Genomic DNA, 26,184 nt, shown 5'->3' with positions numbered 1-26,184 from the left:
GAAAGTTACAGTATGAGTCATGGATCACGTGTCCAAGGGTGGGCATGAAGTAAGTGACCAGAAAATACAGTATCTACCTTCCTCTTTGGATCGAAAATGATCGACCTTTGATAGAACGCGCGGCTTGGAAGAGATCTAAACCTTCTCTCTGAATATGTTGCAACGTCCTGTAAAGTAGCATGTCGTCCCATTTGCCGAACTCTATTGCATGCTTGTACCAGCTTCGAACACTTCACCACCCCATTTTTGAAGGCCATCTCAAACATATAAATAGCACAACCCGTTTCCAACAGTGTTCATGATATCCCTTGTCTTCAACTGCTCTCCCAGAATACCAATATCAAGCCAATCATCTAATGTTCCATTTCTGCTAGGCGGGCTATCGTTGAAGGTGATTGTACCTTCAAAGGCATACTGTCGCTTTGCGATGTCTTGATTTTGCCATATCCACCAAGTTCTATCAACCATCGCGTGATGAAGCCAAAATACTGGCTCGCCCGGCGAAGTGAAGAAGTCTCCGCCTGGATCACCACCTCCAGTAAAGTGACCTAATTCCAGTGAGGCTGGTTCTGACAAAGGGACCGACAGGGATGGAACTAACCTCCAGCATGAACACCATAATTGCCTCCGGGGAAGCCATTTCCTTGAAAGATGGTTTGGAACCACCAGACGTCCGGATTTTCGGTGATGAGATTCGCAATGTCTATATCTCTCGTATAGTTGCTCGAGATCCAAGGGCTGACATCGCGTCGCAAGCATCGTGGGAGATATGAGAGTGCTGGCAGAGACCCATTGAGCGCTGGATCTGGATAACTAGGTCGCATGGGCGAGAGATTGACAGTATAACTGAATCATCGCCTTTAGTAATCTTAGCAAAGATTGCTTATTCTGACACGCTTACTTCTTGAAAGGACCAGTCTCAACACATCCACCCCCCTCACCCGCAGGAATACAGCCCAGTGGTGGTTCAGTAGTGCTAAACAAACCATTCGTGCAATTGTGTTCTTCGTACACCCCATTTCCACCCATCGAAAACTCGCTTCCATCATATACAGGTGAATTGATAGGATCTAGGGCAGTAATTGCCCAATTCCAGTACTTTGAATATGGATTAGTTTGGTATCGATGGCAGGAGGTCAGTACTATTCAAACCGGAAGATAATCTTTGTACCCGCACTCATCGCGGAGTGCAGTCTCGAAAGCGAGGAGAAAGTAACGATGCCATACGAGAAAGTTTGCCTGCTGATTGTCACCACAAGTCCATTACTTAATGAGATGTGACACCGTTTACCGTCGCATGTACTGTCATGGTGGTATTGATGTGAATTGCGGTAAAATCGTCATATCTGCCTGCTTTAGCATATATTTGGCGTAGCACAACTCCGGCAGTTAAAACGTACCTGCTCTTCACCCCGGGCGCTGAAGATGCCATCGCAGATTGGCTAATTAGAGATGGTTTATTTATCAAGCATACAACCGCATCTGTATAGGCTTTTCGATCGCCAGGTTTCAAAGAGGTCCTGCCACAGTCAAACAAAGAATATTCTCAGGCTCTTATGACATACCATTCTTTACGCTTGACAGCAGTTTCTATGGAACAATCAGGACTCCAGTGAGTCTTGTCCGCATTGAGAAGATTAGTTAGACCATTTGATGCAAGAGCATCCGACAGAGATGAAGAAGCTGGCTTCCAACCGGCTTTCCAGCCCAGATCTGGAGTTGCCGTCCCACAAGCCAATTGTGAAGAGGAGGACAAAAGGATTAAATATTGCAGAACATGCCTTGTTGATGATAGCATCTTATGTGTATTCAGAGTATGGACTCTTACCAAACAAATGTCTATTCAGCAACAAGTCTCCAAATACGGGGAAACGGAAAGGGAAGAAAATAAATCTGATCATCAATCTGTAGGGTGAAAGGGAAAAAAATATGAGTTTCGCGGTAGCTTTTATATCGTCGATGGAGCCAGCAAAGTTTCAAGTAGACCCGTGAGTACTTGGAGTAGAACATGTAGATATGTATCTGAAGTCGAGATATACGTTTCAGCCTAAATGTTGTATTGCAATCAGGTAATCCTGGGCACGACCATTGAAATATATTGTTTCAGCATGAATGCTGACATACATGGGTAGATTTCTATCAGTGAAGCCATTCTGCCCTGTCAACTGGTCAGTACTGCAAGTTACGTAGGTACTAGCTAGCGAATGTGCTTGCCCTGATTGGCAGGAAGCGATCTCTCCCAAATGACTACGGCTAGGACGCTGGTTAAAGGTTCATCTTCGTAAATGCGTTATACGAGCACAACTACATTGCTTGAACTTAGAATTGCGATCTGCGCATAGGTGGCATCGCGAGACGAAGGTTTCCAACAGCTAGAAAGCAATAAGGTGGGCGTGAAAGACGTTGTGACGAGATGAGTTGATATCGAGTGTCCGAAGACGACCAACACAAAAAGAAGATCACTTCATCTACGCAGAAGCCTTGCAGACAATAGCTCTTTCGGGTTCGGTTGTGGTGTTTTTCTGATAAAAATCCGCAAACGCTGGCATTTGTTCCCCAACCTACAGAGGACAGAAGCCTGTTGTTTCTTTGGCAGTACCAAGTCATCGGGATATAAAACCTATTTTCAAAGAGCATCCCAACTTCAGATTGAGACGGCAACGGTAAGCTGTGGAAAATAGGAGACATCTTTCTGCATGCAACCGAGAGAGGAAGAGGGCAGTCGATGCTAGTCCGGTATCATTGCCTGCGGCCGACCGACCAGCCTCTGCATAGGAAATAGCATGGGCGGCCATACCATTTGCAACCGACGTCTTGGCTGGAGACACTGTAGTACAACGCGTGGCGGAAAGGTAGAAAGTCTGCATCATTCTGTAAGCCGAGTCCAGAATGAACTCGTAGGTTTGTATTCCCGACCACCTACTCCGGTCCTGTGGGAGTTAAGCCCTTCCGTTTATGAGAAAGCGCCTGGAAATAAGAGCATCTCGGCGTTTGAAGCGTCGCTCAGAGAATCAAGTCGTCGGGACATGTTATGGTGTTGAGAAGTTCTATTTGAGAAGTTCTCAGAGGAAATGATATTTTCCACGGACCTTCCATCACGTGACGTACCATCCTCGATTCTTGCTTTGTGTTTCCATGACCACGGCCTACAACCCTGCATTTATCAACTGCTTCAACCATGTTTGAGACGGAGCCACCATATGGCATTTCACGAGGGGAGCTACTGCTAGAATTTTGACCCTTCGTGACACGTTCATCACCTATTTTCTCCATTTCCGTTCCTGTTCAGCTTTGCAAGAGGCGAGCTTGCAAAATCAAGGTGCTGTTGCTTGCAAGGACGTCGTGTCTTGCAATGTCAAATCCATCGATATATCGTCTCTATTCTACATATATTTCTTGACCGAGTAGTGCTCGGATATACCTTTTCCATAAAAAGGTGGTGTGAAGACCTGACCGCAGCTTTGGCTTTGCTTTTGTCGTTTGTCAGATGCCAGGAGCTCAATCTGCGTGAGGCTTGCATTATTTTACTCAGCTCACCAATCTGTCTCCTTGTAAAATGGTTGGGCCGCCTTGCTCAAGATGGTTTTCCCCGCATTACGGAACACACACATCAGGCTATATGGGTTCATCCCGTCTTTGGCCCGATTTCCTTCCCGTGAAGCAGAGGCCGTCTGAACTTTGGAGATTTTGACGGCGAACTGCTGGTGGCGTGTATGTGCGTGGGAATTGTGGTTTCCCGGGTTGCATCCTTCTGAAAGCTTGAGTGTTGATTGGGTATCTGAAGCCATTTGGGTGCCATACCAGACGTATTGCTCGCCAATCATACCAGATTAATGAGAAATGCCATGGCGGAATATGGCAGATTTTGTCGAGGATGTCCACCTGGTTTGGGTTGCTGAGTAGCAAACCCGGGGTACACAATGCCGAAGAGCTTGCATATGAAATGCTTCGTTCCTGGGTTTTTACCTTATAGCTGAGCTCCTATAGATTTACTATCATTTGCCCTTGGAGTTCAGGAGCTACTGATATCGAAGAAGCAACGACCAAGGCTTCGCTTCTGGCAGGCGAACTGCTGGAGAGACCTACCAAAATGTATTTACCACGCCATGCTGTATCTCCCTTCAACTTTGAGCCGGTCTCTTTGGAAAACAATGGGCAGAGAATCCTGGCGATCACTGGCTTTTTCACCGCATTTGCTTGTACGGCAGTTATCTTACGAATGTACGTGAGAATCGCAATACTTAAATCTACTGGTATGGATGACTATGCGATGATTTGTGCTGCGGTAAGTTTTACATTCGATTGTAGCTTCGCAACTAAAATGCAACAGATATGCTCGGTGGTAGCATTCGTCTTCTATGTGCTGGAAGTACATGCTGGAGTAGGAGAGCACATCGGAAATCCTCATCTCATCTCCAATTTACAAGAGATTTTGCATTATAGCTATTTTCATGGTTGGATCATTGTCGTCGGTATTAGTGCAGTGAAAATATCTGTTGGGTTCTTTCTCATTAGGCTAGTCCAAGGGAAATGGTTCAAAGTATGTGGTTGCTTTCCCCAGCTGCGGGTCAGGCTAATTTGAAATCCTAGCGTTCTATCATTATTTGGATGTGCTTTTTGTTCATCTTTACTTTGGCTTGCGTAGGCACATTGTAAGTCAACTCCGACTGCGAGTACGAATTTCTACAAGTTTGAATTAACTTGGACAAGGATCTTCCAATGCACTCCGATCGACGCCGCTTGGGATTTTTCTCTTCGTGCAAGTCCCAGAACGAGATGTTACGACCTTGATATTTTTCGTAGTATTGGTCTGTTTAACGGTGCGGTCAACATTTTCACGGATTTTCTTTTCGCTACTCTGCCGGTCCCTATAATTCTAGGTTTGAGCATCAATCTCAGAACCAAGATTTCGCTAATATGTATTCTTGGGCTGGGTTATTCGTATGTGCCTCCATACCCAGTGCGAATCAATGCTAATAGCAATTTAGTGCTTGCGCTGCGTCTATAATAAAAGAGTATCTGCTTTCATCATTCTTCGAGAATACGGATTCTTTCTTCAATAACTCGTTCAACATTTGGAACAGCGTGGAACTCAATACCGGAATCCTAGCTGCCTCTCTACCCCCACTGCGACCTCTTTTCTCGTCGCTTCTCGACACAGCCTCATCAATCAAAACCCGAACGTCCATGAGACTAGGCCGGCGGCCATCAAAAAGCGATATCATGATCTTACATGCGAAGACTCATCGTAATTATCGATTCTGCCAACCACGAGATGATGGCCATGATCCGAAAATCAGCCTTCCATTGAGTTTGGGTCATGACAAAGAAGAGGGTATGAACGGCAGAGATACAATGGCGAACATTCCTATGGGACCTAAGCCAACTTATGGGATTTATATCCAAGGAGGGGGAAGAGAAAGAAGTAGGTTAAGTGTCGAAGAGGAGAAGAGTTTGTGGAGACGTGACAGTGGGATTAGTGCTGGCAGTAGTAGGATGAGTAAGTTGGAAAAGCTTGAGGTGGAATTGGAGGTTGAGGGGATTAGATACGCCCGGAGAGAAAGGGAGAGGGTGAGAAGGGGAAGAACGGAAAGGAGGGCAAGAAGGGTCGGAATCATGAGAACGGTGGAAGTAAGCGTTACAAGATGAAAACAGGACTCCTTTTCATATTTTGGCGTGACTTTGTAGAGCATAGCTTGTGGGTTAATTTTGTACTTTATGACTCTACTTCTCGATGGCAAGCGAGATTTCTTCCAGCCTGGTTAAACGATAATACTATTTTTTCCCTACAGCATTGATGTTTGCGCACCAGCAATCTTCAAACGCTAGACATTCAGAAGGACCTCTCAACCACATCTTGATTGACGTAGAATTATCTCATAGCCCCAGTAGTATCATCTTTGAAGTCCTCATGCACACAACTGGTCTCGTGACCAGCCCTGAGGAGACATTCTTTTGCATGGGTTTTGTTACTTCTTAGATGTGTGTGCCAGTAGTACAATTCGGACGCCAGAGGCTTTGGTGTTCGTGGTGGTTGGGCTTTATATATCTGTGTTACCGTCAAAGCGGAAGTTTCAGCCAAATCGTCTGATCTTACTTGGACCATGTTCTTCTGGAACTGCACACACCTTGTCCACACGCGGTTTGTCAAGAGTAGAATTCGGGGCATCTTAGCTTCCGGGCCTCAATCTAAGCCAAAACACCATGTAACGCAAGGACCAAGATGGCCGTTTGCTGAAGTCGTACATCGGAACTTTGGACGTCATATCAATCGGAATCATAATCTACCAACGCGCTGCCACTTGTGGCGTCCGGCAGAGCTCCCGGTAAGGGTGTCTCATCAGATTCAAGCCTCTTTCTTTTCAAACCTGAAAGCACCAACTTTCCTCCAGATTTGGCCTGTGGATTTGACAGAACCAAGAAAGGATCTAAGGCAACCCTAGTATTAGTTCTTATCTCATTTTTGATTGCATTCTTTCGCTGTTCAGCCAACTGTTCCGATCTTAACATTTTCTTTCCTTTCGGTAAATTAGAGTCCAGTGGTGGGACATTCTCTTCGAATAGAGGCTTCGAAATCGATTTTGGTACATGCTTTTCCGTATCAATGCTACCAAAATCAATAAGCTTAGCCATTCTTGCATCAGCTTCACTCTCCGGCAAAAGATCAAGGCCAAGGCTCATCTTGTCCTGTAGCGTAGCGGTCACCCCAGCATCTGCTTCTCTCTGCTTCCTCCCAACGCGAAAGGCCTTCCGCAAATTACGATTTTTCTCATAGGGATCTTCCCACTGCTTCTCAGACAATTCCTGTAACTCTTCAAGCCGCAGCTTGGCATATTCCAATCTTTTTTTGTCCTCTACCTTTCCTTCCAGGGATGCGAAGGCATTATCTCTCATAGCCTCCCGTTCCTCCTGCGTCATTATCTTCAGATCGCCATCCATGACCTTGTCCTCGCCCAAGTCTCTCTTTCTCGCGCCCTCAGTGACCACATATGCCGTGTTCTTCGGATCCGTCCGAATCTCTATCCAACCACCACAGGCCACATGCTTCATGCGAAAGCTGAATATCGGCGATGAGTAGTAGTTGCCCACTTTCTTCTTCTCCGCATTGAATCGAACACCTTGGCCGATAATCGTGGGTTTGGGACAGTGTGTACACCATATAGGGAAAGGCATTTCGAATCGTACAGTGAGGATTCCTTGGGATATCTTGTTTGCGCGCGCTCCAAGAGCATGTTTCCCGTGAAGCTGATTTCCGCTCACCACTCCCTCCTGGTCCGGAGGGACGTAACGCCCCATATTAAAGCCCTGCATCTTGGATGCTCACGTTGTATGCACTTGCCAGATGTTGTTGATAGGGATGCTTGTTGGGGGATGTTCATTGAGACGTCGAGTGCTAGCCTCGGACAGCCTCGCTTACGTAACCGGTGGTTCCACCTTCCCGTCAGGCTGCTCGTCGCCCCTCAACTTTCAAGATTCAATCCGGTCACATCACTGTCGCGCCTAATAGATTTATTTATTGAAGCCTCACGCGTTTGCCTCGCAATAAAACTTCTGACTACCGACCGAGCTCTTGAATCCACTTGAAGCAGAACGTCTCGCTTCACTCGACGTCTAGAAAATGGCCAGCGAAATTGCTGCTTTGGAAAATGAGATTAAGGAATATAAACTTCAGGTCCGCCTTCTTCCTCTTCACGGCTCTTGTGGCGCGGACACATAGTAATGTTCAAAAAGTTAGAAGCAGTCCAATCCGGGTTACAGGCAGACCCCGACAGTGCAGAGCTTCGGGATCTAAGGACCGAACTCGAAGAAGTCATTTCCCTCACTGAAGCGTCGATCGAAGAACTAAAGCCTTCTTCAGTGCCAAATGCATTACCAAAGAAACAAGAGCCAACCGTAAAGGAGAAGTGGTCTCGCGAAAACCATCCAGCGTTCAAGAAGACCTCATCGACTCCTGTTCCCGAAGAGGCCGATACACCGACCAAGTTTGCGGTAAATGATACGGTGTTAGCAAAGTGGCATTCCGGCGATAAAGGATTCTATCCTGCGAGAATCACCTCTATTACTGGTTCTTCGACTGCGCCTGTATATATCGTTAAATTCAAGAGCTACGACACGACCGAAACACTGCGAGCCAAGGACATCAAACCCATTGTCAATCCAAACAAGCGCAAAGCTGATGGAACACCAGTCACAGCTCCTATACCTCCGCCGCCTACGACCACGAACGTGATCTCCGCTGCGGCAGACATTAATCCTGAACTCGCTCAGCAGACAAAGCGAGAACCAAGTAAGGTTAGTGACGGTCCTGTAAGACCCGCTAAGGTCCCAAAAAAGATCAAGGCAAATAAAGAATTGGAAGCTGGCAAAAACAAGTGGCAGGATTTTGCGGCCAAAGGGAAGTTCGGAAAGGCGGGGAAAAAGGACAGCATGTTCCGCACACCAGAAGGTGTACATGGTCGAGGTAAACTTCGGGACCAATTTCTACTGGGGCTATTTACTGATGATTTGCAGTTGGATTTACAGGTTCGGGTCAAAGCATGCGTAAGGACCAGACGAGAAGTCGTCACATATACCAACCAGGTGATGATGAGGATATTTGATACCAAATTTGGCATATAAAGGGGAAAACCGGAGTATGGATATCGATAATCAATTGGGCTCTGCAAGTATAAACATGGCGTTCCGGATGGTGTCGCTTCTGACGTCCCCGTATTATGCGAGTGCTTTTATAGAAGCTGACAGACAGTCTTTAATTAGTCATGCTATTATCGACATTGTATCGCAGCGAACAATTCAGGATATCCTATTTGTTGTGTATGGTTGCCCATCCGGTCTACCGATAATTTCTTGTTGTGTCGCAAACTCGTCGATTTACGCTCTTGGTGCTCCGATAGCAGTCTTGACGTTCCAATAACCACAAAGTTGACATACCGCCGCTTGTCAGTTTGCTGACCCAAACACGGAAAACATCCATTTTGGAGCGCAGACTGCTTGTGTTGGCAATTCCGTGAAAGCAGGGCCTACGATCCAGAGCTTGCTTCAAGTTGCACTTCATTGCTCTTAAAACCCATCTGGATTCATTAGCCGAGTGTTGTTAACGATGGTATACCTCGCAAATTCTTCTGACGTAGTCAATCGACTGCAAGAAAGAGGCTGACAATACCTGACCCAGACCGTGACCCCTGCGCTGCCTAAGTGTTCATTCCACCGGCGTAGTATCGACGAAATACTAGTATATTGCCAGACGGGATATCCTTTACGTACATGTTTCGCCTTCTAAACGTTGAGTAATTTAGTGTTTTGGGCTGAATCTTAGTACTCTACTGGAAGGAGGTGATCCGTTAGACTTGCAACTCACTGGTGAAGCCTGTAATCCATCTTGCTTGGGCACGTTAGCATGTATTAGCGTGTCAGCTGCTAAGCCGGACTAAGGGACGAGGATCAGTTCGCTTTAGTTATGGGTCATTGGTCTTTAGTCAAGACGCTTGGGGGTGATTTCTTATCTTCCTTTCTTCAGGCGGTCAAGCACATGCTATATTTTTCACCGCTCGAGAGCTGCCAAAATATCCCAAAATCTTGAAATTTAGAATGGATACACAACTCTAGCAAATCAGAAAGTCTCTCTCTCTCTCCGTACACACTTGCTACCCCATTAACTAAAATCTCATACTTCTCTTGTCAAACCATCCTCTAACAATGTCATCAAAAGGCTCTGACTTTTCTATTACCTTCTTTATCCTTTTGACGGTATCAAATGTTTCCCGATTATCGGGATGGTCTTCTCCGGCGTAGTAACAACGCAACTCTAACCTTTTCTCCAAGTACAAGTATGTCATTCTGCGCTCCTTTAATTTCCAACAATAAAAAGCGGCGACCTGAAAACTAGATAATTGTCAGAACCATGCTGACTAGGATAATATTTTCACTCACGATTCGGAAAGATTTGCACTCGGCAGCCCTTCCGCAAATTGGATCGCAGCAAATTTTTGCGTCAACTTCGAAACGTGGTGCCATGATTGTTCTGTGTGAGGTCCAAACCTCCTAAGGTTCGCAAGCGACTCTGATAAGCTCATGTCGTCTCCGCTCTCCTTGTTCGCTTCGTGGGGAATCTTCACAGGCGAGACATGTGCATATAAAGCCCCAATGACTCAATTTTTCTTTTCGAAGGCTGCGAGGAAGATCAGGCAAACTGATGTACGAGATGTTGAGCTCTTCTCCGGTTGGAATATTACTTGTGGCACGAAAACTCATCTTCGCCATATTCGAATCGTATAAGAACGCAACGTTCGGAGCGCATGAGTGGTTGAAGCGAGAACCAAACAGGAACACCCCATCCTCGAAACTATTGGTCGCGTGGACTGACAAGATCTTTCGATCCATCTCCGAAATTTCGTCCCAAGTACGTCCTGTTTGCTCCGCAAGAGTCTTGACCTGATCGGATATATATGCGTGGAGTTCCAAGTATGATTTCTTTTGCGAAGATGTCAGTCTTGAGAACCCAAGCAGTATTTCAAGTCCATCATTGGCTTTGAAAAGACGGTCTTCTCTACAGATATAAGTGCCACGCGGTATTTCAACCTTCGCAAAAAGGCCTAGTTCTTTTGTATCTGTCCTTTTAATTTCGATTTACTGACTCGATACTGCAAGTATTTATTAGCAAAACTATTTTCGAGAGTTTCTCGGTTGCTTACCATCATCCATAAGGGCAACGATACCACCCACGCCAGTCATGGTATGAAGCGAGGAGAAGTTGACGGCGCAACCGTCCGATATAATGGGATATGGTGTCCTTCTTAGTCAGGGGATGTGATTATCAAAATTCCTTCAGGACAAATCCTTCGCTTCAGTGTGTCTAGGCGTATTCCACGAAATGAATATTAAGGAAGCAAATCATTGTACCCAAAGCCTCCTTTATATGCACTCAAATTTCTCTCAGAAGTGTGGATTTGAAACAAGCTGTCAACAACTATGAATCAGCAACAAGGGAAACACAATGCCCCAAAAGAGAGCAAACGCACTCTTGTACCTTCAAAACTGGATTGATACATTAATAAAATACTACTTTGGCTCTTGAGTAGATTACAAACAATTCTGCCCAATTGCTTCCTGGCTCATGAGTCGAAAGCAATGAATCTGGAATACTTACTGCTGACTGTACCAAAGAAAGATAGCATTAGAGAACAGATGTCTCATAGTTTACAAAGATGCTCTACTTCTCATTCTGGGTTGGGTACAAACACACTTCCTAACCGAAACTGTCATACATTATGCACTCCTGTGCTTTATGTTGACCTCCACAGGCTTTTTCTCAACAAGAAGGAACGTTCTCAGATTCTCCCACTTCAAAAGGTTGGTGGTTGCAGTTAAATCAAAAGTCCACAGAAGCTTGATCAATACCAACCGTATCTCTGCCCATGCTAAATCTTTTCCAAGGCAACCTCTAGGGCCGAGACTGAATGGCGTCACCACGTCTCGTCGATCCTGGAAATACTGAGAATTTGGATTTTCTGCTTCGAGCCACCTTTGGGGAAGATATTCGTCCGCTCGATGAAACAGAGTTGGGTCGCGAAAGAGGGACCAAGCTTGTATGGAAATACTTGTCTGTCGGTTTGTTAGTGAAACACATATGATTGAGCATTCTTCGCTTACCCCTTCTGGCATCCATAGTCCGCATACTGTGTCTCCTCCTTCGGGAACGACTCTCGGTAGCATAACCGGGACTGGTGGACAAAGTCGAAGACCTTCATTGATCACAGCAGTGAGATAAGGTAGCTTAGACATGGCTTCGAAAGTGATATCGCTTTCCTTATCGAAGCTTTGTCGTATTTCAGATACTAAAGTTGCCATTATCATTGGATTCTGGACAAGATGATTGACAGTCCCAGCCAAAAAAGTTGCCGTGGTTTCGCTACCAGCCGTGACCAGTCCTGAAAATAACGTTTGTATTTCACCCAATGTCATTGATTTATCTTTTTCATTATGTTCAATGATGTAAGACATGATATCCGGCTTCTGGACCTCCCAATTAAGTCGCCGTTCAACTTTGTCGACGATGTGTTGGAAATGTTGCTCCTGAGTTTTCTTCAGTGATGCTGGAATGCATTTCATGAGGACAAATTCAATAAGCGGGTAGAAACGGGTTGAGGTGACGAATGAAGCTGCTTTGACGCTGTTGAATACCAGAGTTATCCAAGGATGGTACCGTGAGTTTTGTAAGCAATTGAAGGACTCCCCGAAACCAAGCTCGCCAAACAAATCGAACGTATAATAGTTGAACCACGGTACGACGTCAACTTTGACAGTAGTTTGGCCTTGGACTTGTTCAGAAAGCTTTTCGATGAACAAACTTACGTACTTCTGAACTATGGGCTCTTGCACTCGTAATGCTCGCGGTGTGAAGCCATAGCTGATAAGTTTGCGTATCCGGGCATGATCGTTCCCTTCAGCGCTGATGATAGATTCAGCTCGACCGGGTGAACGACCCCACCAGAGAGGATCCTTTTTGAACGTTTAAGTGTCCCGGACGTACTTGGAATATGTCATTCCAAGCATCAGGATGGGCGAATGTGACTTCATTTGGTGCTACACGCAATATAGGGCCGTACTTTCTATGCAGCTTTTCTATATCCTGGACGATGGTGCCGGTCAAGAGCGAGAAGACGTATGGAAGCCGCGAGGCAGCCCAGCTGGATGGACCAGGGAAAGAGGCTAGTGGATGGAAGTAGAGGTTATATATCGCTTTGAATATGGGATACTATGGAGACTTAGCTCAAGTCTAGCACCTAGGCAGGTACAATCTTACGGCTGAGAGGAGTAGGGCTGCAAGTCCTAAGCGCATGAGGAGATCTTCATCGGTCAAAAGCATTTTATCACTACTTGAAGGAATCTTGTGTATCTAATTGTGGTTTCAATATTCAAAATCACTGGTGGTGCTAAGCTGTTGGATCATGTTGGATGCAGCGTTCAGCCGGAAGATGCAGCCCAGCTTGGTTGTGACACAAAATGTTGGACATACGTACATGTTGACAGAGGATTTTGTTGGACTACGATTCGTGTCTTGAACAATCTAACAGTTTTCGCGTTTTTCTCTCTTTGAAATGTTTTAGTTGACAATTGAAAATCCTAGTCTCCCTCGAGTTTTGTATTCTCCCGTAGGATGTTGATTGTATTACTTTTTCTCAAGCGAACTCTTTAGGTCTCGAACATATGTCTTCATTTCGAAACAGTCACTTTACATATACTTTGCAGTTTGTTCTTCGCACCAATCCCAAAATTGTTGAGCCACACCTCCTTCGCCATTCTCCTTCCTTCCCATCTCCTTCAACAACTCTTCGTTAGGAGCAGGATGCACTCTTCCCCACGGAATAACATAGCCTCCATTATCTTTCATCGTAAGTTCTGTCGATAAACCAGCCCAAAGCTCTGTGTAAGCGCCTTGTTTTGCGGGATACGTGATGGCGTAAACTGCATATGCCATCCACATCGCATGTCTCATCAATTGAGTTTTCAAATTTCCTGGATTCTGAGAGACACTGATGATTCCTGACTTGCCCACTTCTCGAGCCAGCTCATTGGCTAGAAACCAGTTTCCGATTTTAGTGAGAAGGTAATTGCGTTGTTTGTCTGCTGTTGGTGTTGTGACTTCTGACATTATCTTCTCTGCAAGTGAAGGAGAGAGATCTACGATCTGAGAGCTTGTCCAGACAATTCTGACAGAGCCTTCGGGTGCTTTTTTGGCTGTGGCTTCTAGCAATGGAAGAAGTAGACGTGTCAACAAGAAAGGTCCTAAACAGTTTGTCGCCATTTGAAGTTCATATCCTTGCTCTGATTTGCTTCCTAGCGGCGGTAATGATACTCCGGCGTTGTTCCATAGCACATCTAATTTTGATTCCTTGCTCTTGAAAGTTTCAGCGGCAGATTTTATGCTATTGAAGTCGTTTAAATCCAATTGTAGAAACTCAAGAGTGCCAACCTTTTGCGTCGAGGAGGTCAGAGGCCGAGCTTGGAGTTTTGTAATACTGTCTTTTGCATTTGTTTCGGACCGTCCAGCAATGTAGACTTTCCCACCTGCTTGATACAGAATGGAAGCAAGCTCGAAGCCAATCCCAGATGCACCTCCTGTGATAACGAAGACCTTGCCCTCTTGGGTGGGTAGGTTGGCCTCCGTTAAACCGGCAGTTGGAGGGAAGAATTGACTGAGTGTGACTCCCATGTTGACTGGTAATGATATGATGGTTTGTAAATGTCTTTGCCTTCGAATTCAATAAACAAGTTCTACAAACCAAAGAGAAGAAATAAAAAAAGACCGTACGGCTTACTGACAAGTCGATAAGGAGAGTTTGGTTGGTGTTGGCGGCGTCACTTTATACCTGCGGCACAGTATATTGCCTGTCATTGGCTCCAAGTTTTTCATCTCTTCCTTTTACGTCAAGCAGTCAGCACGTTGTTACTTGTTTATCCGGTAAGCAGAAATATGTTGGAATACCGACACTCGAATAGAAATTGAGTAGGAAATCACGTACCAATATGGGTGACGAATTTGACCTTGTTACAACTGACTCTCCCACAAATGCGACACAATTTCTTCATCCAGTCTTCGCTGTTGTGGTGATTTATATTATCTGACTCTATTTTCGCCTCATTCCATACCTGATAGAACAATTACATCTGGCAATCGTCGTTCGAACTCGTCCACTGCATCTCTGTTAATGCCCCTGACTATCCATCATCAAAACTGTCGAGTTACCGACCTTGAAAAAGAGATTTCCAACCTCTACATCAGAGCGTGTTAGTTTGTCAAAGGATGCATATATAAATACTAACACGGAAAGAGAGCCGAAAGTCCTAAATTCATTCAACTTTCTCTTGTTTACCTGGCGATATTTTGAAACTTGAATCAAAAATCCCCAGCTTCGAAAGTTATCAATCATTTGCTACATTCGTAGCCAAGTTCAGACCAGTTCCTATACAGGCCATCACTAAAGCTCAATCAATATCAGATATCAGCCACGTCCCTAATCGCAGGCTCCTCTTCAACCACAATCTTCGACTTCGTCTTTTCCCATCTCCATAACCAAGCCACAATACCAACCATTCCAATTTGAGCACTATAAGCACAAGTCGACCAGATGAAACCCTTACGGAAACGCGGCGAGTCTCTTGCTGGAAACGTCAAGAGTGGTAACCAAGCATTGAATGCATAGCCACCAGCATTCATAATTCCAAGAACCATAGCTCTTTCCTCGGCGTCTCCAGAACAGATCTCATTTGCCCAAGACATGGCTAGTGGACCATAGACTACACCTGCTCTGGGAATGAAGAATGCGAACCATTTGAGACCCACTGGGATATTCCATATAGCGAGGACTAGTGCACTGAAAAGGCCGAAGCACTAAAAATATTCTTAGTTTGGGGCCATTTTATTTGGAAGTGGATATTCTTACGGCTGCGAACGACATCACTGCTGCCCTGTTTCGGAAGTAATCGCTGACTATCGCGAAACTGACGGTTGTGACAAGCTGTACCGCAGACTGGCCGGTAGGTATGATGTTCTAAGCACAAGTATGTCAGCAAGTCTGGTTCATAGGTAGAGCTGGATGTTGGAAACACCCACAATGAGGGATACCGAGTACTTCTTAGACTTGAGCCAAAGAGAGAACGGGTTGACACTACTGCTATAGCTACTGTTGATGAAGATGATGTAAAGAACCGAAAGAGCATAGACATGCCATCTCGTGAAAACTCTCTTGATAATACTCCATCCGAGCTTCTTTCTTGGTGCGCGACCGATGGTTTCCATTCGTGTTTTCGCCAATTCGCGATGGTCCTTGGTGAGATAGAAGGCGCGGGAGTTCTCGGGAAGATCTGGAATGAGGAAAAATCCAAGCAGACAAATTGGTATTGAAATGACCCCATCCATAATGAAAAGCCACTGCCATCCCGCTTTCCCGTGAACTCCATTGAGACCTTTGTACACGGCGGCTTGCAGGTATCCAGAGAACATGCCGGCGGCGGCGGATGAAGCGTGGAATATACATGCTCGTTTACCAAGCTCGCTAGGCTTGTACCAACTTCCAATCAAGAAGTGCGCCGCTGGGTAGAATATACTTTCCGCCAAACCAACTAAAAATCGAATGGCGATTACCTGTTTACTGGTTGTTGCGGCGGCAAGACAGAATGTCAAAATTGTCCAAACTAGCTCGCAACATGGAATCCATACCGATGGCCGTACTTTGGTGAGGATGACTTGTGATGGAAGTTGCCCTATCACGTAGCCTACAGTCCAGGCGACATCGATCAGATTCACTTCGTTGCCGTTCATCTTGAGATCTTCTTTCATGCCGGAGACGTAAGCATTCGCTATGTTGGTTTGATCGAGGTTCTTGATGAAGTAGCCAAGAGACAGGATAGTCAGAAGGTACATGTCAAGTTTGTGGAGGAATTTCCTTTCTCCAACTTCCCGGTTTGGGTCATTGTCCTTCAGGTAAGTCAGTCTAACCCATGAATTATTTTACTTTCGAAGAACTGACCCAGAATATCGCCCACCATGGTGCCTTCTCAAGTTGCTTAGGCGAGTCGACATTACTTGAATCGGTGTCAGAAATGGCCTTCGAGTCCCGGACCTCAACGCCCTTCGAATCCTTATCATCAGACATTTTAGTCGACACAGAAGAGGCTACGGAGCTTGAAGATGCATCGCAGCTGCCGTACATACTTATAAGAAATAGCCTAGGGCTGAAAATTGAGCAGGGTTTGACTAATCAGCTCACTTTGCCTATCAGTTCAAGGATGTTACCCTGGCTGGAGAGTTTCCGCAATAGCTCGATATCTGCAGTTTCCACAGGTGGATACGGAATGTCAAAATCAAAATCATGGCTTCGAACGTCGGCGGAGTTAAGACTAAATGTAGCGAGTTTGAGAATTATCTGGTATGAGCTGCTTCAGAAATGAAAAGACGTGCTTCGTTTCGTCAGACAACCTGGGATTACAACTGAGTTCTGACAAGAATTTTACTCTAGATGTGATAGATGGATGCTGTCGTGTAATTCTCTCGGAGTACGTGATACTGTAGGGCATGGGTGTTTCTGTGCTGCGTCGTAAGTTTAAGAACCAAGAGCGTGAAATAACCGAGTCTAACTTATCTTAAGAAGACTCCGCACCGCTGAGTCCAATGAACAATATCTCTCCGGTACTTCAGATAAGAGATTTGTTTGATACTATCCTTGCATCCGCATACGAACTATATGCTGCACTTATGTTGTGCTACTAGTGAGGGATGTCGCCAATTAACCTACTCGCAAATCAGATTCAGCGAGGCTCGAGGCACAGATATAGATTGCAGCAACGTGACGAGAAAGTGCGTCTTTCGACAAGTTAAGACAATGTATGGCTACTATCCTGACTGGATGCAGCGACTGAGGTGTTCGAGTGTGCTACCAGAAGCATGATGGGGGTTGATGTCGTGCTTTACCCCACCTCTTGCAAAACACCCAACGGACCATCCGGGGCGATCTTTGGGCACTACAACAACTTAACTCGTACGGCTTGCGTGGGAAGCTTTGAAATCAGAATCATTTGTTATCTTTGAACGGGAAGAGAAACTTATGCGGGGTTTAATGAATATAAGATCAGTAAAACCGTCGCGAAAGAAACTACACACCAACGATTAGTTTTATCAAATAATTAAGACTTTCAAGTATCATCAAGCATAATGGCGCCATCAGCCATTGAAGTTCAAGACCCTCTTCCTATCGCATCCCACATCAAGGATGTTAGAATTCCAAAGAAAGATACACTTCCTCTTCCGCAAGCTGCCCGCACTCGCCTCGAGGCAGCAGGGATCGATCTGAGCAAAGGGTATCCAGAACGACCAGCCGCTCCGTTGTTCCTCGACGATGCGATATCAATTCGAAATGTTGAGCGCGAACACATCGATGCTGGTGCACGAGCTGACAAGAGCAAAAGTGCTCTTTTTCGTGCTGCCAAGGAGGTTATAAATCTCACCTCGCATATCGGAACCGAGATTGTTGGACTTCAACTGAAAGATCTTACCGATCAGCAAAGAGATGAGCTGGCATTGTTGATTGCCGAGAGAACGGTAGTTTTCTTCCGTGATCAAGACATTACTCCCCAGCAGCAGAAGAGCCTCGGTGAGCATTTTGGCGAAGTCGAGATTCATGTAAGTACATGTTTCCATATTAGAAGTCCCCCCTAAACTAACCTTCCCTAGCCTCAAGTTCCGCATGTCCCAGGTGTTCCAGGTGTCACTATCATTTGGCCAGCTCTAATGGCCACGGAGAGGAGTGCGTCATTCAGAAATCCAGGAGGAGCTGCAAGATGGCATACGTAAGATCTGAGATCGAAGTATTTTATGCAAACCTAACTTTCCATAGCGATCTTGTCCATGAGCTTAACCCTGCTGGAATCACTCATCTCCACAACGACACTGTTCCAACAGTAGGAGGCGATACGCTCTGGGCAAGCGGATACTCAGCATACAACAAACTCTCACCAGATTTCCGCAAAATCATCGATGGCAAGAAAGCCATCTATAGAAGCGCGCACACGTACTTAGACCGCAACGATCCAAACGCCGGACCACAACATATCGAGAGAATTCATCCTCTGGTTCGCGTCCATCCGGCTACAGGCTGGAAATCATTGTTCGTTAACCGAGCCATGACCAAATCGATCGTTGGACTCGACAAGGCTGAAAGTGATGTCATTCTGAATTATCTGTATGATGTGTATGAGAAGAATGTTGATATTCAATTGAGGTTCAAGTGGACCCCTAGAACGTCCGCGCTCTGGGATAATAGAATTTCGATCCATAATGCTAGTTGGGATTATGAAAACGGGGAGCCGAGACATGGAACGAGAGTGACTAGCTTAGCGGAGAAGCCTTATTTCGATGCGTCAGCTCCATCCCGTAGAGAGGCTCTTGGACTTGAGGATAATTAGGAGAATCAAGCAGTCTGTATACCAATAAGTTAATGACAAGATAATGAAAATTTATGAGAAGATTGCCACCTAATATCCGTTCAACTGAAAGCTATAGTTTCATCATTTCGTTGACCATCAATTGAGGTGCTTTGTGAAGATATGAGGATCGTTCATGTTGCTAGTCACTACGTAATCGGATACACGAAACTGAAACCTGGCATGAAAAGGCCATTGATCTTCAAATAGTATTGGTGTTTGTAGCTGGCTTATGTTGAGCCAAGAGCCCAAGGATGCTTACTTTCTTCTAGATCTTCTTCCAGTTCTTCTCAAAAAGCTCCAGCGTTGCCTTGGCGACAATTTCTCCAACAATTCTGCCCTGCTCAGACGAGAATGGGAAATGAATCTACGCGAAATTAGCCAAGTTCCGAATCTCCTTGCATTTCCTAAGCTTACCCCTCCATAAACTCTGCTATCCCCATTTTCCACTGCAGCTCCTGTCAAATTCGTGATTCTCCTTGTAATCACACCAATATTATCAACAGTCACGTTACTGCTTATAGTTACATCAATCTTGTCGCCCTTATTCCACGCTTTGATAACTGCGGCTGCTGCACCACCGAATGTAGCGTGAGTGGATAGGTAATCTTGGTGGTTTGGTGTAGGACTTAGAAGGGGATCCCAAGAAGGGTCAGAAACATTAGCACCGCTAGCCACCCACGTTGAGGTTCGGCGGATGGCGGTTACCGGGCGCCACGTGTTGTAGAAATACCTAGGTTTTGTTAGTGATATCTTCTAATGGTAGTCAGATAGAAAGCAGTGAGGTTACTTTGAGTCCCAGCTAGCAATCGCAGCATTAGCCAGCGCATAGTTTAATTGAGCATAGAACTTCGCGGATGCGAGAACATTTGTTGCTAACGAGTTTCCAATTACTGCGTGAGCAAGTCGGTTCCATTGACTACTTGATATTAGCATAATGTTGTGGCCATCAGAGTAAAGGGTTCGAGTACATTGGACTAGATTCTCTCCAAAAATACGCCGTTTGAGTCTCGTATGGAGTCCGAGTAGTAGAGTTCTTCTTCCCTACAGCCTTCACATAATTGAAGATTGACTCGTAGGCACTTGAGTTGACGTTCGGTGGTGGAATAGCACGAAATCTCGTGACATCGCCCACACCCCCGAATAAGCGGATAAACTGTGCTTGTGGTGTATCTGGGATTGGCTGTCCACCAGCTATTGTCTCGTCAGCCATTATCCGATATATTTTAAGTCTGACGTACGCGTAGCTTGATATACGCCAGGAAACGCAGGTTTTTGTTCATAATCTACGAAATTGTTGATTCCATCATCTGCCCTAGCAACAACTGCATCTCTCGCCGCGTTCCGTCCTATTTTTATTGCTTTCTTACCATCCTTCGATGCTGCATCGAGACCAATTGCAGGAAGGATAGCTTTTAGCTTTGAGTTCACAGTAGCGTATAAGCGGGTTCCATGAAATGTCCATAGGAGAGTGTCATGTGCGGCATGTGAGACAGCAAGTTGTTGAAATGCCAGACTTTCGCGGGAGCTGTCGTCTGCAGCTAGATAAACAGCTCCTTGAACGATGGCTTCATACCAGCCAGAAGGCGGACTCTGAAGTCCACCGATGACTGTCCCATTTACCAGAATGGCGGATTGGTCGACCCTACATATCATTAGATAAATCTTGGTTACTTTCTTAGATTGAGCTCGCTTACCAATACTGCACAATATCCCCTGAATAGGCGGCACTCACCGTCGCTACAACGGCAGTCAATACAGCGAATAACTTCATATTGTTTTCTTAGCAGTTTTGTATTGTGACCATCAGCCAAATTGCAGACCCCTATTCATTTAAGTAGTCTATCTGTTCGCCATTGTCCAATGACGATGGCAGACCAATAATTGCGCCATGCACAAAAACGACCCTGTTCAACTGCACATCCCACTCAGCTTTAAACTTCGTCAACAGCTATAGGAATTGCGGCATATTGACGTGATATTGAATAGGCAAAAGAGGTAGCACTTGCATATTGAACCAGCACGTGGATTGGCTGAGGCCAAGAGGCTGGACTTAAGCGAAAATTGGCGGACTGCCGTATGTAGATCCACGCCGGCTTTTGGATTACAAAAGAAATGTTGAAGAGATCGACCGTAGAAGATTCAGGAACAGTATTGTGATCATAGTTGTAGTAATCCATGTTGTTTCGGCGGTACCTTCTTGGCTCGCTGAAGTTCCCGGTCGTGCTGTAGTGGTGTCAGCCGCTTTTGCATATCGATATATATATTATTAGCTAGTAACGAGAGAATGACATGCCTTGCAACAAAAATGACCATGTTTACTTGAGAAAGAAAAGAAAGGATTTATCTCTGCTTACTACCTCGAAATTCTCGATATAATCACATGATTAATCAATTGTCTGACCTATTCCTTCAGGAAATCAGGTCTGAAGTCGAAGAAAGAGCCTATACATACTACTGACTGGCGACTCCTGTGGTATACGGGTAAGTTCCTGGTCAAGTAGGTGGCAGACTGTTCTGATGACTGTTGAACACAGAAAGTGCGTTGTCCGTACAGCTCAAAGCTATCCAAGATGTAGAAGCCAGTGCTGTTGAATTCCTAGACAACATGCTAAGTCATAAGTCTCAAATTTAGATGCTGAATGCATTGAAAGCATGATCATGAACAGTGTATGTTCGATGTTGCGAATGGCTATTCAAGAAGACTGGTCACTATTCCACAGCAGTGTAAGTGGTGCACGGGCCATCTGTTGCTTTTTCGCGTCGCGGGACATCGAAACGCGTCTGCTAGCTTGCTCTTGATATCCAAGTCCAGCAACATTTGTGCCTCGAGAAACGTTTCTTACATTTGGAAAATCTGTGTGGCTTACCCGTAACAATGGCGTCTACTAAACCACACGAAGAATATCAATATCTGGATCTCATCCGCGAGATTTTAGATGAAGGTGAAAAAAGACCAGACCGGTAAGCCAGCTCTTAAGTGCAATGCATTCGAGTCTTGAATCTTATGAATCAAAGAACAGGGACGGGGACTCTTTCTATATTTGCACCGCGGCCATTGAAATTCAAGCTTAACGATAACGGACGACCAATCCTTCCTCTTCTTACCACAAAACGCGTTTTTACTCGAGCCATTATCGCGGAACTACTCTGGTTTATCGAGGGCAGCACATCATCTCTTCCATTGAGTGAAGCTGGAGTCAAGATTTGGGATGGCAATGGATCACGCGAATTTTTGGATAGTAGAGGCTTGACACACCGAGAAGTTGGTGATCTTGGGCCGGTCTATGGATTCCAATGGCGGCACTTTGGCGCCGAATACAAAGATGCGAATACGGACTATACTGGCAAAGGAGTTGATCAACTTGCGGAAGTTATCCATAAACTTAAAACAGACCCTTATGACCGCCGGATGATTCTGTCGGCATGGAATCCTAAGGACCTGTCCATCATGGCGCTACCACCTTGTCATATGTTTGCACAATTCTACGTCTCGTTTCCAAGACAGGAGGAAGGTAGCGAAAGTAAACCCAAAGGACATCTTCATTGTCAGCTTTATCAACGATCCTGTGATATGGGCCTCGGCGTCCCATTCAATATTGCTAGTTACGCGCTTCTCTGCCACATGATCGCCCATGTTACTGATCTGGTCCCTGGAAGCCTTACTCATACCATGGGAGATGCCCATGTCTATCTCGATCATGTCGACGCGCTTCGTACGCAATTGGAACGCGAGCCACGAAAGTTTCCAGACCTAGAAATCAAGCGTGAAAAGGGTGGAAGCATTGACGGCTGGAAGGCGGAAGATTTCGAGATCAAAGGGTACGAACCTCAGAAGTCGATTGCTATGAAAATGTCTGTCTAGTCAACAATGCAGTAACTTGAGAATGCCGCACTTCTTATGGTCCAGATTCAAACAAATCTTGATGTCGACAAAGAGCGATGATTACGATTAAATCATCTATTTTACATATCGAGATGCAGTGGGGCCTGAGTCTTACCCTCAACAATGGAAAGACCAACATCGCTGGTACCTATATCTTACCAACCGACTACTCAAAGTCAACTATTGCTACACCTGACAACGCATTGAGATTATGTGAGAAGAAAAACCTCAAAAATCTCAACGAAGAGCTGATGGCTTGTCAGCTAACGAAATAATTGACTGAACAAGCTTGCATCCTCTGCATTTGACAAAGCCGTCGGTGTTGTTTGCTGCTGGAGCCGATACGTAAGAGCGTTCTGGATCAATCAAGAAGCCTTCGGGATGGTCGTATAATTATCATAGAGGAGATACAGCATAAATGGAAGCCGTCAAGTGGTATTTTTTAAGGTGTGTCTTACATTTGTTTGTTAGAGTATGATATTATTAGACTTAACAGTTTCCAAGCAACAAATTAATTATGAACGTAGTTGTGAAATTTCTGGTGCATTTCATCTTAAGCTCCTCTAGAAATCCTACATATCCTCTCTCTTCGTATGTACCTGTAGTATATGTCACTTGGCTTCAACTCTGCGAGCCCTCTCTCGTCTGACTCGTCTTCCAGGTCGTAAATCGTACAATCTTCAAGCCGCATAATAGTGTCTTGTTCCGGATTTTTCGAGAAGCCCATTACACGGTGTGCGCCTAGTCGTTGAAGAAGGACAAATTTCTGTAGACTTGGGAACGACTTTCTGGCATCGGATTTATCGTACGGCTTCCCAGAACAGAAACGTTTACACGAGTTTTCGTCGATGAGTAAGGTGCGCAGCGAATTTTGCACTTCAATCTTGTTGTCGCCAAACGCCAACTTGAGAATCTCGTCCATGGACGGCGTATCTGCATCGTCCATGCATGTAAAAGTTCTACCGATGAGTAGCGCATCAGTCCTGAAGTTGAAAAGGAGGTCTTCGATTTTCATACGTGGATCGGTCTCATCGGATGGTTGAGGATTGAGTTCCGACGCTTGAGGATTGGGTTTCAACGGTTGACCATTGAGTTTCGCTGTGAACTGTGGTTTATAGTATATAGCAAGAGTCGAACGAGATTCTTTATTGACCTGCATCAATGCCGGCCCAGCCGATGGTAGGACTGCGTAAAACAGGCCGTTGGGTGATTCGTGTCGATGTTCGCGTTTCGTTCCGGTCATAACTTCGAAAATTCGTGGGAAGAGATCTTGAGCGTGGATCCATATGAGCATTCGGAGTTCTTTCGGAAGTCGGGAGAATGGTTTAAATTCTTTTTGGTCTGTCATGGTGTTTGTAGTGGATGATCGCCTGGGCTGGTATTGAAGAGATAATGAAGAAAAAAGCAGATTACCTGGGAAATGGCAAGAGCCCCATATGTGAATTTGAAATCGGTGGACCTCATTCACCCGCAGTCGAGACTGTTGGGTTTTAATCATAAAGGCGCTTAGAGATTGAATGGTTTTCCTCTGTACGTTTGCTATTAAAGTGCTGTTTTGAATAATGAAGCTTATTTGTTTTTAGCTGTTTTTGGTCATTGTTGCAGAGTTTGTTGCTCCCCTATAGTAAAGGGCCGCAAAATTTTTATCGTTGAAGGGCGCTTGCGCTTTGTTGGCACATTTGAGATCTATTTTTCTTTGCAATAGTTGGAAGTTCACAACTAGGTCTTGTTTATATACCAGGTTACTCAATTATCGTGCTAAGATACAGAAACTGTCAATATCATATTGTATTTTTACATTGAGTGAGTGACCACTTTGGTATACCAAATCTAAAATGAAACGTCAAGTTTGACCTTCAGCTTGTCTCCTTTAACAATTGCATCCCTCTTCTCCATCAACTGTGGCATATCCCAAGTCACATTTATATATCTCCCACCAAGCCACTCCTTCTTCTCTCTTGTCAAAAATACTATGGTATCAGCACTTAACTCGGGCGTTTCAACAAAAACTACAAAGGTTAGCAATTAGCACATGATCTCTAACTTCAAACCACTACTCACCCTTAGCGAGACCCAAACTCTCAACTCCCTCAGCTCCACCCACAACATCAGTTACCACATTCCCCGGATGAATAGCAAACGCAATAACCCCCTGTTGAGCATACTCAACCTGCACGAATTCCATCAACCTCAGCACAGCCAGTTTACTAGGCTGGTAAGCACTCAACGCCGGCCCCGTAAGATGCGCACCAACACTCGACGTAGCAACAATGGTTTTATCGCCTCCCTTGAGCAAAAGCGGAAGAAAAGCCCTCGTGACGAGAAAGGGTCCGCGTAGATTCACGTTCCACACTTCCCACCATTCGTCGGGATCACTGTCAGCTATTAACGCGGGTTTACCGAGGATTCCAGCGTTTATCACTAGGATATCGAGATTTTTGAATTCATTTTCGACGGTTTTGGTTGCGTCTGAGACGCTAGCTACTGAAGTGATGTCGAATTTAACGCAAAGGACTTGAGGAGGCGAGCGGCCAGCTTTTTCGGCGACGGCGAGAATGTCATTTTTGGCGGAGTCGAGAGGAGAACGGGCGCCGATGGTAATCTTGGAAGCGCCGGCTTGGGCGTAGGATTTGGCTATTGCAAGACCGATTCCACGGGATGCACCGGCGATGAACACGGATTTTTTAATGGCTGGTTTGGAGAGTGGGGAAATGTTTGGGTAGGTGTCGTTGTGGATTGTTGCTGTTACGTCGTAATCTCCTATGGTTGAGTTAGTAGATGCTTCTGAAAATTGCCATAGAGTTGGAACTTTTATTTCTTACCAGGCCCTTCAAGAGGATTTGGAGTTCCGTGTGGTGGAGGCATTTTATCAGAGAACCAATTGGGGTGTTAAATTCGATGCTATACCACCCGGATTTCCTTCCGAAGGTTTTACAATATCTAGCCTTGGATGAGCACACCTTTTATAGCCGTTGCCAAAATGACACTCGAGAATACTCACGTATCGCCGAACCATTACATTCGGAGCGAGCGGGTAACTTCGGACTTAAGAGGATATATATGGAGACATTTTTGTAAGCTGCCAAGATGTTATGATGAGCATCAGTCGCTTTTGCTCTCGCATCCTCGCTTCAGATTAGTTGACCAACCTAGAGAATGATGAAGAAGTTCTGGAACGTCGTTGTGTTATCTTGAGCTTATCCCCTCAGTTGCCATGAAGAATCACACATCCGTGCACGCGATTGTTCATCGAAGAGGAGTATTAGGATACTTTAATTAAAGCTGTTTGGTTGGTCAAATAAGCGTCCCACGGATGTGTG

At 45.3% G+C, this 26,184-nt stretch overlaps 14 protein-coding genes across 14 annotated transcripts; 4 read left to right on the top strand and 10 right to left on the bottom strand.

Moving 5' to 3' along the window:
- Positions 1–258: 258 nt before the first annotated feature.
- Positions 259–1,798, bottom strand: GLAREA_02544 (Di-copper centre-containing; the record flags this gene model as incomplete). Its single annotated transcript, XM_008087630.1, has 7 exons — positions 259–548; positions 602–846; positions 902–1,098; positions 1,153–1,239; positions 1,292–1,346; positions 1,401–1,520; positions 1,566–1,798. The coding sequence occupies 7 exons, from the start codon at positions 1,796–1,798 to the stop codon at positions 259–261; spliced, it is 1,227 nt and encodes a 408-aa protein (XP_008085821.1).
- Positions 1,799–2,603: 805 nt separating this feature from the next.
- On the bottom strand, positions 2,604–3,273 carry GLAREA_02543 (uncharacterized protein; the record flags this gene model as incomplete). Its single annotated transcript, XM_008087629.1, has 2 exons — positions 2,604–2,861; positions 3,109–3,273. The coding sequence occupies 2 exons, from the start codon at positions 3,271–3,273 to the stop codon at positions 2,604–2,606; spliced, it is 423 nt and encodes a 140-aa protein (XP_008085820.1).
- Positions 3,274–4,090: 817 nt separating this feature from the next.
- GLAREA_02542 (uncharacterized protein) lies at positions 4,091–5,649 on the top strand (the record flags this gene model as incomplete). The annotated part of the gene is made up of 5 exons (XM_008087628.1): positions 4,091–4,285; positions 4,331–4,540; positions 4,591–4,652; positions 4,711–4,941; positions 4,989–5,649. 5 exons carry the CDS (start codon positions 4,091–4,093, stop codon positions 5,647–5,649), a joined length of 1,359 nt encoding a protein of 452 aa, XP_008085819.1.
- A 618-nt stretch (positions 5,650–6,267) lies between these two features.
- GLAREA_02541 (uncharacterized protein) lies at positions 6,268–7,311 on the bottom strand (the record flags this gene model as incomplete). Its single annotated transcript, XM_008087627.1, has 1 exon — positions 6,268–7,311. The coding sequence occupies one exon, from the start codon at positions 7,309–7,311 to the stop codon at positions 6,268–6,270; it is 1,044 nt and encodes a 347-aa protein (XP_008085818.1).
- A 307-nt stretch (positions 7,312–7,618) lies between these two features.
- GLAREA_02540 (Tudor/PWWP/MBT) lies at positions 7,619–8,600 on the top strand (the record flags this gene model as incomplete). Its single annotated transcript, XM_008087626.1, has 3 exons — positions 7,619–7,672; positions 7,732–8,461; positions 8,512–8,600. The coding sequence occupies 3 exons, from the start codon at positions 7,619–7,621 to the stop codon at positions 8,598–8,600; spliced, it is 873 nt and encodes a 290-aa protein (XP_008085817.1).
- Positions 8,601–10,041: 1,441 nt separating this feature from the next.
- On the bottom strand, positions 10,042–10,731 carry GLAREA_02539 (SET; the record flags this gene model as incomplete). The annotated part of the gene is made up of 3 exons (XM_008087625.1): positions 10,042–10,546; positions 10,631–10,640; positions 10,692–10,731. The coding sequence occupies 3 exons, from the start codon at positions 10,729–10,731 to the stop codon at positions 10,042–10,044; spliced, it is 555 nt and encodes a 184-aa protein (XP_008085816.1).
- Positions 10,732–11,265: 534 nt separating this feature from the next.
- On the bottom strand, positions 11,266–12,865 carry GLAREA_02538 (Cytochrome P450; the record flags this gene model as incomplete). The annotated part of the gene is made up of 4 exons (XM_008087624.1): positions 11,266–11,601; positions 11,650–12,498; positions 12,530–12,754; positions 12,803–12,865. The coding sequence occupies 4 exons, from the start codon at positions 12,863–12,865 to the stop codon at positions 11,266–11,268; spliced, it is 1,473 nt and encodes a 490-aa protein (XP_008085815.1).
- A 366-nt stretch (positions 12,866–13,231) lies between these two features.
- GLAREA_02537 (NAD(P)-binding Rossmann-fold containing protein) lies at positions 13,232–14,212 on the bottom strand (the record flags this gene model as incomplete). Its single annotated transcript, XM_008087623.1, has 1 exon — positions 13,232–14,212. One exon carries the CDS (start codon positions 14,210–14,212, stop codon positions 13,232–13,234), a length of 981 nt encoding a protein of 326 aa, XP_008085814.1.
- A 783-nt stretch (positions 14,213–14,995) lies between these two features.
- GLAREA_02536 (MFS general substrate transporter) lies at positions 14,996–16,655 on the bottom strand (the record flags this gene model as incomplete). The annotated part of the gene is made up of 4 exons (XM_008087622.1): positions 14,996–15,391; positions 15,444–15,551; positions 15,614–16,477; positions 16,530–16,655. 4 exons carry the CDS (start codon positions 16,653–16,655, stop codon positions 14,996–14,998), a joined length of 1,494 nt encoding a protein of 497 aa, XP_008085813.1.
- Positions 16,656–17,710: 1,055 nt separating this feature from the next.
- On the top strand, positions 17,711–18,960 carry GLAREA_02535 (Clavaminate synthase-like protein; the record flags this gene model as incomplete). The annotated part of the gene is made up of 3 exons (XM_008087621.1): positions 17,711–18,178; positions 18,230–18,345; positions 18,393–18,960. The coding sequence occupies 3 exons, from the start codon at positions 17,711–17,713 to the stop codon at positions 18,958–18,960; spliced, it is 1,152 nt and encodes a 383-aa protein (XP_008085812.1).
- A 286-nt stretch (positions 18,961–19,246) lies between these two features.
- GLAREA_02534 (Acid phosphatase/Vanadium-dependent haloperoxidase) lies at positions 19,247–20,752 on the bottom strand (the record flags this gene model as incomplete). Its single annotated transcript, XM_008087620.1, has 6 exons — positions 19,247–19,345; positions 19,396–19,711; positions 19,769–19,897; positions 19,950–20,172; positions 20,220–20,623; positions 20,676–20,752. The coding sequence occupies 6 exons, from the start codon at positions 20,750–20,752 to the stop codon at positions 19,247–19,249; spliced, it is 1,248 nt and encodes a 415-aa protein (XP_008085811.1).
- A 1,233-nt stretch (positions 20,753–21,985) lies between these two features.
- GLAREA_02533 (Thymidylate synthase/dCMP hydroxymethylase) lies at positions 21,986–22,843 on the top strand (the record flags this gene model as incomplete). The annotated part of the gene is made up of 1 exon (XM_008087619.1): positions 21,986–22,843. One exon carries the CDS (start codon positions 21,986–21,988, stop codon positions 22,841–22,843), a length of 858 nt encoding a protein of 285 aa, XP_008085810.1.
- Positions 22,844–23,417: 574 nt separating this feature from the next.
- Positions 23,418–24,212, bottom strand: GLAREA_02532 (uncharacterized protein; the record flags this gene model as incomplete). Its single annotated transcript, XM_008087618.1, has 1 exon — positions 23,418–24,212. The coding sequence occupies one exon, from the start codon at positions 24,210–24,212 to the stop codon at positions 23,418–23,420; it is 795 nt and encodes a 264-aa protein (XP_008085809.1).
- A 482-nt stretch (positions 24,213–24,694) lies between these two features.
- GLAREA_02531 (NAD(P)-binding Rossmann-fold containing protein) lies at positions 24,695–25,729 on the bottom strand (the record flags this gene model as incomplete). Its single annotated transcript, XM_008087617.1, has 3 exons — positions 24,695–24,873; positions 24,926–25,624; positions 25,687–25,729. The coding sequence occupies 3 exons, from the start codon at positions 25,727–25,729 to the stop codon at positions 24,695–24,697; spliced, it is 921 nt and encodes a 306-aa protein (XP_008085808.1).
- Between the last annotated feature and the right edge of the window lie 455 nt (positions 25,730–26,184).

The sequence above is a fragment of the Glarea lozoyensis genome (genome assembly GCF_000409485.1).
Source record: "Glarea lozoyensis ATCC 20868 chromosome Unknown GLAREA6, whole genome shotgun sequence".
In the NCBI taxonomy this organism is placed as follows: Eukaryota; Fungi; Ascomycota; class Leotiomycetes; order Helotiales; family Helotiaceae; genus Glarea; species Glarea lozoyensis.
The sequence above is the reverse complement of the archived record's forward strand: the minus strand, read 5'-3'. Positions and strand labels throughout refer to the sequence as shown.